The sequence below is a fragment of the Penaeus monodon genome, chromosome 17, assembly GCF_015228065.2.
Source record: "Penaeus monodon isolate SGIC_2016 chromosome 17, NSTDA_Pmon_1, whole genome shotgun sequence".
In the NCBI taxonomy this organism is placed as follows: Eukaryota; Metazoa; Arthropoda; class Malacostraca; order Decapoda; family Penaeidae; genus Penaeus; species Penaeus monodon.
This window is the reverse complement of record NC_051402.1, coordinates 1599836-1612335: the sequence shown is the minus strand read 5'-3', so window position 1 is coordinate 1612335 and position 12500 is coordinate 1599836. Positions and strand designations below refer to the sequence as shown.

Below are 12500 nucleotides of genomic sequence, written 5' to 3'. Positions count from 1 at the left end.
AGGAGGAGGAGATTCCCCCAGGCAAAGGGGAGTCCCAAGTTGGGCTTCCTTGACCTGGGTTTCATAGGTCAAGTGGCTTATGGGTACCCTACACATCAATATTGAAAAGGCAGGGCCTCCTATTGGGTTTTCATTGGTGATACTGATAAGCTAAGCTGAGATTCAATTCCCAGAACACTATGACTAATATGTGCCTTAATCATGCTGGAATTCAGCTATCACTAAAATATTTTTTGTTAAAGTTTTGTGTCATGTTCTGTTGGAATTAGGTTTCTAAAGTGTGGTTTGCAAGATATTAAACTTTTTTTATGAATCACATCTGGTATTTTCTCTAACTCTTCATTATCACCGATCTCAAAAGCTTATTTGATGTGAAATTGATCTGTGTATAAAACTGTCATGTTAGATTTGGCGAATGGATATTTAGTATACATTGCAATGGCAATGTTTCAGTAATAATAAATTTGTTTTGACAAATATTTTGCTGTAGCAACTTTTGAAAAGAAATAAAGTAATAAAGATAGGATAATATGCGCAATAATAGATGGCAATAATCGATTTAGAATTGACATTAACTGAAGGGCTTTTGTTTTGCTTTGAAATATAATAAATACGAACAATATTATTTTATTACCATGATCTGTTGGCTCGCAGTTAAAATTATTGTTTTGAGGTAACAAAAAAATGGGGAAAATTGGAAACATGGCTGTGGAAACTTTCCTACCATATTTTCTTTATTTGTTGGGTTTGCCGAATATACTTAGTCTTTAATATACATGTTCTTATAGTTGAGTTAAGTATTGTGAAAGATTTTTGTATTGTATTAAGCCCAGAGTACTTAATTAACACCGGCACTCTCCGTGGAAATGAACTGGGGACCCTACCACGTACTCACTCCAAGGGCATCACAACATGAAAACTACAATTAAGTATCATGCTGTGACTACGGCGGCTCAAACATGAATCTACCGTTAAAAAGAAGAAAAAAAAAGAAAAATTATTGCAATGTATTGCAAAATATAGTATTGTAAACCTTTGTTGAATTTTAATATTTGTGTAGGATTTATACAATAAATGGTTATACCAGCAGTCTAAATTTAACATCTTGTGGCCTGTCTATGAATTTTCAGTTTTATGATTTCACTTAATAATTATCAACACATTAAGGTTTCTCTAAGATAGATATAAAAAAGCAGAAATGACACATACTGCAAATGAAAAATAAAGGCATAAGCAGTGATTTTTAGGGACAGATCTTTTACAACATACATTTATTGTACCAAACATATTTGTTCTGGTGAAGGCTAATAAAACTTATTTTTCTGCATTTGTCATTATAGTCGGTATATAGCAAAACCAGAATTATTTCAAATTGATGTCAGCTTAGTATATTGTTTTTTTTTTTTAATTTTTTTTGTTCATCATAGCTCAGAATGTATTATAACTTTTTTCTGGGACTAAATATTAGATAATTTATATTTTGCACAAGTCATTTTCTTAACCTCAAAAGACTGCAGTTTCATGGTTTCACCTTGTCGGCAGTCATTAAGAAGTTGAATTTTTTACCTGTCACCAGGGCCCCTCATAACCTTTCATGTTTATATTAGAGTGAGTGAGACAGCAAGAGTGCAAGATAGCAATAAAATATTTATAATTTCATAGCTGTGAATAGTAAAATTACAGTTGTAAACCATTGATGAATGTGTGAAACATACTTTTAGTGGTGGGTGCTGGAGAAATGGGTGTGGGGTAGTTTGTAGGGTTTTTACACATCATTTGTTAATAGGATGTTTAATTCATATACTATTTTTATTTGTCTAAAAGATGGGAACAATTCCAAGAAGCACTTGTGTGATTAGTTAAGTTAGACAAATTGGTACAAAAGATATTGGGTGTTTGGGGGGGGAGGGGAGTATCCATGCCATGCATTACAATATATTCTTATTTTATACTTGTCAAAGGTGCCACTGAGGCAATTGTATCTTTTGTTAAGGGAGATGAAAGTGTACAACTGGCAAGATCCTGAGCTGCCCATGATATTTTGTCTGGCAATACTTAATGTATTCATTTCACCTAATAAGAAATATTTTATCATGGCTTTCTGCACAATTTGCCATAAAATTTCTACTGAAAGTTCCTCAATTCAGTTTTTTTCATATCAGCACTGTAAGACGCATCAGAAAAACAAGCATGAGCTACAAGTTTTCTGAATGAGTATGCAGGGTGTATTCATTTGATGAAATGAATGTTATTCTTCTTATTTTTTGTTTATCTTAAGATTCCAACTAAGACGTGGATTTTATGGTAAGAAAACAATTACCAATAGTACTATTATTATTATATTTTAATAATAATAGTAATAGTAATAGTGATTGGAATAGTGATAGAAACAGTGATAGTAATAGCAAGAGTAATAAAAATAATAATGATAAGAGTAATATTTACGACGATGATAATTGTAGTAATAATGATGATAATGATAATAATGATAATAGTAATAATAATAATAATAATAATAATAATAATAATAATAATAAAAATAATAAAAATAATAATAATAATAATAATAATAATAATAATAATAATAATGATGATGATGATAATGATGACAATTAATACAGAAATTATGATAATAATGGTAAGAATAATGGCAAAAAATTATACTAATAATTAATGATGATGATGATGATTATAATGATAACAAATGATAACTTTTGTTATCATTATCCAGATAACTATTATTATTGTTATTATTATTATTAACCATTTCTATTTTTTATTAATGTTATTATTATTAGCTATCATTAATGTTCCTGTTGCTGTTATGGTTATTATTATCATTATGATCATGATCATATCATTATGGTTATTGTTATGATGAATATTTTTTTTTTTTTGTTGTTTTATTGTTTTTTTTTTTACTATTACTATTATTATTACTATTACTATTACTATTACTATTACTATTACTATTACTATTACTATTATTATTACCATCACCATCACTATCATCATCATCATCGCCATCGCCATCACCATCATCGCTTTTACTGTTATTGTTGTTTATTCTTTATTTATTCTTGTTATTGGTACTAAAATACAAGTTTTGTTTAGGATTTGAAAACAAGCAATTGGAAAATACCTTTTAATGAATGTGCACACTATTTCAGAGAAATTGGTAGCCTGCGGTCATACTTCTGACAGATACTTGGAGTAACTGCGGGAAACAATAATATGGGGGAATATTTCCAGAGGATAGTGCATGGTTTAAGTGAAAATTTTTGTTGAAGACTGGAATGATTTTGTGTGTGTGTGTGGGGGGGGGGGGCTGCATTAACAGATGAAATGTTACTGGAAAAATAGGTAGGCTTTTAAGAGAGAGTTGGTTTCAGTCAAATAAAAGCTTAAATACTGCCGAGAAAACCCCCTCGAGACTATTGAGGTTAAAATACAATAAAAGACTCAGATTGATGTTTAACCATGATAAGGTCGATCTGCTGGAAGGATTGTGGAAAGTTCAGTTACAAGGGGGATTTGGAACCACATTCTTTGCGTTTAGATTGTTTGCATAATTTGATAGCAGAATTTGATTCAAGTTTTGATGATTTTCATATGAACACATGTTAGAATACTGTATTATTGTAGGTAAGTTAGTAAATGTTCTTATGTGGTTCTTCTGACCATCATCTGTTTATCTCATAACTCTTGTAATATACCCTCTCTTTTCAAATAGATGAGATTAGCATGATGCGTGGAACTGCGAGCTATGAGAGTGGCAGTGTAAAATCGGACATAAAATTCCCTCCCACTGCTGTGACATCTCAGGCTTTTGCATAATTTGTCAAATATCACTCGATTGTGTAGTCTAGCTTTGGCTTAACTCTCAGTATTTCATAGCCATTGTAAAGTTCATCCCTATTGGACCCCACCTCTGTACAGCCTCACATCAAATGACATTAATCAAATTATGGTGATCTTGGCTGATTGGCATTTAATGGCATGTTCAGGATCACTTGGCACTGGCATTCATATGGCAATACCCAGTTTTTGTAGAAAGTCACTGCCTGCTTCCTCATTATATAGAATGAATTGCCAGCTTGTCAGTGCCAGTATTACACATGCTTCTCTGTCATATTGCCAGCTTGTCAGTGCCAGTATTACACATGCTTCTCTGTCATACACACAAAGGCTATCTACACATCTTCCTTTCTTTCTTTCTTTCTTTCTTTCTTTCTTTCTTTCTTTCTTTTAATACTGTAGCTACAGCTTTTCAAACTATTTTTGATTTATGATGACAGGATAGTTTTATATCTGTTATCAGTTCAGAATTTTTACGGATTACATAACAGGCAATCTCAGTTGATAATTGTTTTTAAAAATGATGTAGGACCAAGAATAAAAAGATAATACCTAGCACACTTTCCATTTTCCTTCCATCCCTCTCCATATGTATACACCCAACCCTCTGCTATCACAGCCGGTTGGTTACGAGCCAAGACATGATGTCCAAAATATGTGATAGTGAAATTCTAGATAGTAGAACTTGAGAATTAATAGGAATAATTCTAATTGGTTCCAGGGCAGACTATCTATTTTTTGTTAATATTTGATATTACCCTGAGAAGGTGTGCCATTATCAGTATTACAAGTAACAAGTGAAGAATGTAAAACCATAAAATAAATGATGAAATGGTGAATAAAACAATGGTATAATTTAGTGAGGACAGATAAAATTGTAACTGTTATTTTAGATTGAACGATGGCATGATTGAGTTAACTGGGTATGCCTAATGGCCAATAGGGGGCTTCCTCTTTTGCATTTTAAATGTGCAGTCATACAAACATTTGATCCCTGATGATTCTTGCTAATGCATAAGTACTCTGAAGATGTGAATCTCATGTCTCAAATTTTGATGCATTATTGGTGTCTGCACATGGACAGGATCGTATGGAAGTCCTGCATGTGGAACTTTAAGTTGTTAATCTGGCTAAAAATGTTTAATGAAGCATCTTTATTATATGTAACCAAGTACTAATTATTTAGTAGTTTTGAACTTTCTCCACAAAATATTTCTGATAGATTATTTTTTCATACTAATTATCTTTCCATGAAATTTGACTAGTGTCATGATAGCCTGTAAAGTATGGTTGTGACACAGCCTGCAGGATATTCATGTCTACCAAAACCCTACTCTGCATGGCCTCACTTGTTCTGCCTCGTTTTTATATTTTCAGATATACAAACTTGTTTCCAGATAAAAACTTTTACAAGTAAAGATCATTGACTTAACCCATTCGCCCCGTTTGGCATCTATTCTTGCCATGCTCTCAATGGACGCCAACACGTTTGGCATGTAATCTTGCCATGGCATCTATGGGCCCCGTAACGTTTGGCACGTATTTTTGCCTTGATGACTGACCATAGACTGACAGTTTATTATTTTTTTCAACCTAATACTTGGCTCTGTTACTAGTCTTATTTGACTGGTTGATAAATATGTGACGTATGTAATTTATGACATATGTAATTGTTGTAATTATTTATGACTTGTAATCATGTGATTTGTTCACACTAGATTGCATGATTATGATGTACCTTGACCTGACTGGCTGGAAACTAGTAATTGCTTTGATTGGTGCATCAGGTCACATGGCGTGATCTGATTGGTTAGTCATGTGAATAAAAGGTCAGTCAAAGGCTCATTCCAGCAGAACGATCGCAGCCATGGAAGGTATGAAGGTATATTCTCTCTTACAAGTCTTGTACTAAAGAAAAAAAAAACTAAACTTACACAGTGTGACATCACATATCAATACAAAGCTATTTTTGAACATCAAAGTGAAGCTACATTCACTTCTGCTTTTCTTCCTTTTCTGTTGAATGAAATGATAAAAAACATGGTGTGATCTCTTATATGGACAATGCACTACTTCTGAGTATCAAAATGATATTTGGCTTGCTGCTCTGCTTCATTTGAAAGTTTGAAAAAAAAACACAAAAAACAGCTAAGTCCATACTTTTACATCTTGTGCAAAAACAACACTAACTTTTAGCATCAAAGTGTTGATGTCATCAGATAGTGTAGAGAACTTGGAAGCGATTCAGTATATCTCCTCAATACAAAGGCGAATAGATGCCTAGAAAAAACTATGAGAAAAGTACAGTTTCTACACATTGCCCTTATATAAAACGCAACTTTCATAATAAATCTATGGATAGATTCCTGCAAAAATTTTATGATGGTCTTTGCGCCGCCGCACCGCTCCAGAAAAAATCCCGTTGCGGCGGCCCACACGGCTGGCAACTATTACCGTGAGCGGCGCTGAGCGCTGAGCGAAAAATTCCGGGGCGAATGGGTTAAATGTAATTTTTGACATTATATATAAACAGTTTGATTTGTTTAAGTTTTATGAAACAAGCTATACTATCAGTGCATGCTAATGTTATATGTTTAACTCCACGTGACCAGCATGCATAGTAATACTGGGTTTGTGCATACATAGCTTCTAGGCACATGGACTTTAAGGCTGGCCAAGATCATTTGTGTAGACCTCATAGTTATCATTCATTCTTGCAAAATGTTATCTGTCACAGATAATACTCTCTCACATCCTGTCAAAAACCTGTACTGGTCATTCAGTGGTGAGAGTAGAAATGATGACCCATAATGTAGTTAATGAAAATTGGCATAATGGCTACAGCAAAGCCTGCATAACAGAAATACGTTATAATCACAGAATGTGATAGTAGTTGGAGTATTGTGATTAATTATTACACCATGTTTCACAGCATTTTAGTTTGCCCTTTTCTTTTGTGTTAAATCCTGTACAATAAAAATGTGGGTATTACTTTTTTCTTATATTATTTTAACAATATACATATAGGCTATATGCTATTGTAAACCACTGAATAATATGATCCCAGTATTCATTATACTCTTTTATAGTATATTCCTATGGGGTATTGTGTATCATAATTCATCAAATTGTTGTTCATTGTATTTTTTGGTGTACATTGGAGATTCTCTGTTGGTCATACATATTTATATTTATATTTTTACTTCTATGCATTTCTTTGCAGTAGAATATGAGTAGTTGTGCTAAATTATTATATCATACTATTTATTCTTTAAGTTGTTTTATTGTTTTTCTGTAAAAGTTCATGGGGAAAATGAGGAAGAGGATGAGAATGCACCAAAAAAATTGTATAAACAATCTGTTAGTATTAAAAGCTCACTTATTTTTGATAAACATATATGTTTACCTTTCCAGTTGGTACCATGGACGTTTGGACCGAGCACAAAGTGAAGAACGCTTACGGCTGTTTGGGAAACTTGGAAGCTACCTGGTACGAGAGTCTGACCGTCGGCCCGGATCTTATGTCCTTTCCTACCTTGGACGCTCTGGAGTATCACACTTCAAGTAGGTTATATGTTGTGTTGGGCTTCAGGCCTGTATTCACAAAGGGAAGCTGAAGAGCTGAGATTCATGGTATATGTTAACAGCATTATACTGATGTGTACATTATTAAGTGGTTCAGTTTGTCATTTTGGACAAGAGATGGTTAGACTGTACCATTTTTGGCACACTACTCTAAGCTTTACTTCAGTGGGCAATTGAATGATAATGGTGGAAATTATATACAAAGACTTAGAAGTAGTATATTTTTTTCCCATTGGAATAAAGGTGAAGTAAATGGTTTTGTAATAAAAAAGATGTTTAGGGATGTAGATATACCCAGGTTTCATCTCGTGAAATAATGCCCCAGTAATTTTCATAGAAGTGGGATATTTTCAGAGAATTTGCCCTTGAATAGCCATATTACTTGACTCATTTTTCGACATGTAAATTCTTTGCTATGGAGGAAGATACGAATGTGGTGTTATAGTCATTACAGTAGTCTTAGATTTGCTAAGGAAGAATTTACCTTGTAGAAATTTTTAGGCATGGCCCATTCTGTATTTGAAGATATATGGCTAGAAAGTTTTCTCATTGCTGTTGAAATGAGTGCATTATAAGTATGCAAATCGCCTTCTAAATGTAGGTATTAGGGATGCAAAATGTATGCTGCCATCTGACATTCTAATGGAGAGACCGTGACATAAAACATTAGTAAGGATGCGGTCAGGAATAAATTATGAATTACTTTTCTTTGCACAGGATCACAGCAGTATGTGGAGATTTCTACATTGGTGGTCGGCAGTTCAATGCCCTGAGCGACCTTGTTGGTTACTACACGAGTATGTCCGATCTCCTCAAGCGGGAAAGACTAGTTCATCCAGTTCCACCGCCTGAGCCTGTTAATGATCTGCGCAAAGTTGTAGCCATTCTTCCATACACTAAAATGGCAGATACCGATGAATTATCGTGAGTTTTCCTCTTCGGTGGGGGAAGGGATCCTACTAACCATTGGTCTTTTACTCTTCACTTTAATCATTATATAACAAAGGCTTTACTAGTAATATTGTTATTGGAGAGAGAGAGAGAGAAAGAGAAAGAGAAAGAGAAAGAGAGAGAGAGAGAGAGAGAGAGAGAGAGAGAGAGAGAGAGAGAGAGAGAGAGAGAGAGAGAGAGAGAGAGAGAGAGAGAGAGAGAGAGATGAAATGAAGTGAAATTAGTAATTGTAATGTAGGAATTGATACAAGGTTTTCTTCCTAACAGATTCCAGAAAGGAGATATATTCTTTGTTCATAATGAACTAAGCGATGGTTGGTTGTGGGTAACAGCTCATCGTACTGGAGAACAGGGTACCATATTCTCAGACCTGGTGGAGACCCTGGATGACGATATTGATCCCAACGTTGTGTTCTCGTGGTTCCACCCAGACATTACTAAGAGTGATGCCATTGATCTTTTGATAAAAGGTATGCATGGTTGAATTGTAAGAACTTAGGGGGTCATTATACTGATAAAGTAGTGACAGGAGATGCTTATGCCAAGAACTGGAATGTAAGATATCCTCTCTGCTCCTTTATTTTGTGTTCATGTAACGGCACCAATGTTGATGACGGATTGGCATTGATTTTCCTCTATACTCTTTTGGCTGGACAGCTGGTCAGGGCAGTTTCTTGGTGCGTCCAAGTGACAACTCCCCAGGGGATTATACACTGTTCTTCCTCACCAACAACATTATTCAGAGATTCAGGATAGAGAAACGTGGTGTCAAGTAAGTATGTCGCTATGAAAGTAATGTATCACTAGTCTCTGCTTTATATTTGTTACTATATTGTTACTGTAATATATATTTCTCTTTGGGTTATTATCACAAGTTTTGTTTGTCTATTCTTTTTGGAAGAGGATTGATCTTTTGTTCTTATTCTCCTCAGGTACCTGATGGGTGGGAGAACTTTTTCCTGCCTAGATGCTGTGATCAATAGATACAAAACTGAACAGATTTTAGAAGGGCACACTTTAGGCAATCCAGTTTGTAAGGTAAGAGAGAGACACAGATAGAGGGAGGTTGAGAAACTGGTAGATAAACAGAAAGAGAGAGAGGGTGAGAGAGTGAGAAGAGAGAGGGGAGGTAGAATGAGAAAAGAGAGGGGGGATAGAGTGAGAAAAGAGAGAGGGGAGACTGAGAAAAGAGAGAGAAGAGAGAGGGGAGAGAGTGTGAGAAGAAAGAGAGGGGGGGAGAGTGAGAAAAGAGAAGGGGGAGGGAGTGAGAAAAGAGAGGGGGGAGGGAGTGAGAAAAGAGAGGGGGGAGGGAGTGAGAAAAGAGAGGGAGGGAGTGAGAAAAGAGAGGGGGGAGGGAGTGAGAAAAGAGAGGGGGGAGGGAGTGAGAAAAGAGAGGGGGGAGAGAATGAGAAAAGAGAGGGGGGAGAGAATGAGAAAAGAGGGAGGGGAGGGTGAGAAAAGTGAGAAAAAAGAGAAAGAGAGGGAAGAGAAAGGGGGAGAGAGTGAGATTGACAGGGGGAGAGTGATTATAGACAGAGATTCAGAGAATGAGAAATTGACAGAGTGAGGGAATGATAGAGGGGGGAGAGAGAGGAAGGGGGAAAAAGAGGGATTGAGATAGGATGAAAGATGGACCATAAAAGAGTTCTGTCAATTTCAGTCTTGTAATTTTTATTGTTTTTCCAGACTTCTGGGGAGAGGCTTGGTCTGCCCATAGTTCCAGTTAAGGAAGTAGAACAGCCTGAGAAGATTTATGCTACTCTTAATGAAATAAGGGAAAAACTTGGTGTTACTAAATTTAAAGGTAAACTAATTTTGTTTCCTGTATATGATAATCATTCAGAAAAAAAAAGTTCTTCATATTGTTTACATAATTACAGGTTTCATATTATTGGAAAAAAATAGATTCTTGCTACAGAATTTTTATTATTTGCCATTACAGGGATCCAGAAACAAGGTTGGTTATATAAAAAGAGCAAAAAGAACAAGAAGTGGAAGTGCTTGTATTTTGTTCTCACTGACATCCTGTACTATTATGATAATCCAAAGGTTAGTCACTGCTTTTCTTAGATTTGTAAATGTAAGTTACTATGTCATTATATACTGTTTTATTGTTATAGATGTGAAATAAAACCATATCAAAGTGTTTTTAATAGGATTGATTATCACTGTGCAAAAATCTTTTCAGCGCACCAAACCAAGAGGCCTAATAGACTTGAACTGTTCCTACTTATACCAAGTTCACGACAGCTTCTTTGAACGACCAAACTGCTTCCAATTAGTTGAGAGGGAGCTGCCTTGCTTAGCTACTGTCACATACTTGTGCTCGGACTCTCAGGTATTGTAAGAGTATTGTACTTTCAAAGAGGGAGTGAAGAGTACAGTCAGGGTGTAAATTCTTGAGAAATCTTGGCTTTATAACAATCGTATGATTCATTATTGTGCAGTTGTACAATGTGCAATATTTGATATGAATATTTTTTGGATTGGTAATTAGCATTTGATCCTAGATGACATACCTTAATTGGTGGCACACATATATATGTATTTGTATATGTATATATATGATATATATGCATATATATATATATATATATATATATATATATATATATATATATATGTATATATGTATATAATGTATGTATAAGTATATATAATATATATAATATAAATAATATATATAAAATATATGGTGTTAGCGCGCCGTGATGCGGTTGATTAGGAAGGGCATCCAGTCAGGAAGGGTGACACTGCCAAATAACTTCTCAGTAGTAAATTGAGAGAGGCCTATGTCCTGCAGTGGAATGAATGGCTGTTGGAAAAAAAAAAAAAAAAAAAAAAAAAAAAAAAAAAAAAAAAAAAAAAAAAAAAAAAAATATATATATATATATATATATATATATATATATATATATATATATATATATATATATATATATATATGTATAAAAAATATATATATATATACATATATATATGAAACTTAGTACCATTTTCTCTGTTATTTTATTTTATCTCTTGCATCTCAGGAAATGACCAACGACTGGATGGCAGTTTTGCGGCCCCTTTGTGTTCCTCAGATGGTGGGAGCGCCCAAGTTGCAAACTCTGAAATTCATGAAGTCTCTGCATCTAACTATTATGCAGGCAACAAGATTACCCTCAAAGATTGTGCCCAGCCCCTACTGCCTTGTTTCTCTTAACCAGGTAAACTATGCAATCAAGGTTTTTTATTTTAACTTCCATTTGATTTTATGTAAGCAAAGCATTAGCAGAGACAAAGTTGACTGTAAAAAGAAAAAAGTAAAAGTGAATGTGCACAAGCCAAATGAAGAAGCTATCAAAACTGATGAATATTTTCTTGTTCAGGTGAAAGTGTGCAGGACAAGACCAAAGCCTGGCCCTGATCCTGTTTGGGATGAAGAGTTTATCTTGGATGACATTCCATCAGATGTTATAATGTTTACTATCACAGTGTATAACCATGGGAAGCGCAGCAAAGATTCAGAGGTTTGTGTTATGTAAATTATTGAGAGAACAGTATGTAAACTCACTCTCTCTCTCTCTCTCTCTCTCTCTCTCTCTCTCTCTCTCTCTCTCTCTCTCTCTCTCTCTCCCTCTCCCTCTCCCTCTCCCTCCCTCTCCCTCTCCCTCTCCCTCTCCCTCTCCCTCTCTTTCTTCCCTTCTTCCCTTCCTCCCCCCTCCCCTTCCCCTCCCCTTCCCCCCTCTCTCTTCTGCTCTCCCTCCCTCTCAGTTTTTCTTTTATTTCACTTTTTTTTTTTTTTTCTTTTTTTGTAATGAGTGTTTCAAAATATGTTTTTCTCTTGTTTCCTCCCCTTCTTAATTCTCCTTTTCTCTAGGTGGCTGAGGTAATGGTAGAGCTCAACAGTTTGCAAAACGGTGAAGAGGTGGAGGAATGGCACCAATTAACGGGTATAACACCTGTTGGTGAATGGGGTGCTGTCAGACTGAGATACAGGTATAAGCAAGTGTTCTCTTTAGTTGTATGAGGGTGATCGTTATTTTTATTTTTTATTTTTTTTTGCGTTCATCTGCCTATAATAGATATTATGTATCTTAGAATTGCTAATATGATTTTTTTAT

At 34.9% G+C, this 12500-nt stretch overlaps 1 protein-coding gene across 3 annotated transcripts in view; it reads left to right on the top strand.

The window, feature by feature from the left end:
* Positions 1 to 12500, top strand: part of LOC119583435 (ras GTPase-activating protein 1-like) — a 24511-nt gene that overhangs the window by 628 nt on the left and 11383 nt on the right. For 2 of the 3 annotated variants that reach the window (XM_037931915.1, XM_037931914.1), the window contains exons 2-12: positions 7273 to 7422; positions 8161 to 8367; positions 8662 to 8864; positions 9043 to 9166; positions 9327 to 9432; positions 10081 to 10198; positions 10337 to 10443; positions 10583 to 10732; positions 11427 to 11603; positions 11766 to 11906; positions 12257 to 12375. In XM_037931915.1, the coding sequence (XP_037787843.1) occupies positions 7273 to 7422; positions 8161 to 8367; positions 8662 to 8864; positions 9043 to 9166; positions 9327 to 9432; positions 10081 to 10198; positions 10337 to 10443; positions 10583 to 10732; positions 11427 to 11603; positions 11766 to 11906; positions 12257 to 12375 (1602 nt within the window). The remainder of the gene's footprint in view (positions 1 to 7272; positions 7423 to 8160; positions 8368 to 8661; positions 8865 to 9042; positions 9167 to 9326; positions 9433 to 10080; positions 10199 to 10336; positions 10444 to 10582; positions 10733 to 11426; positions 11604 to 11765; positions 11907 to 12256; positions 12376 to 12500) is intronic. The other variant, XM_037931916.1, reaches the window with a different exon arrangement.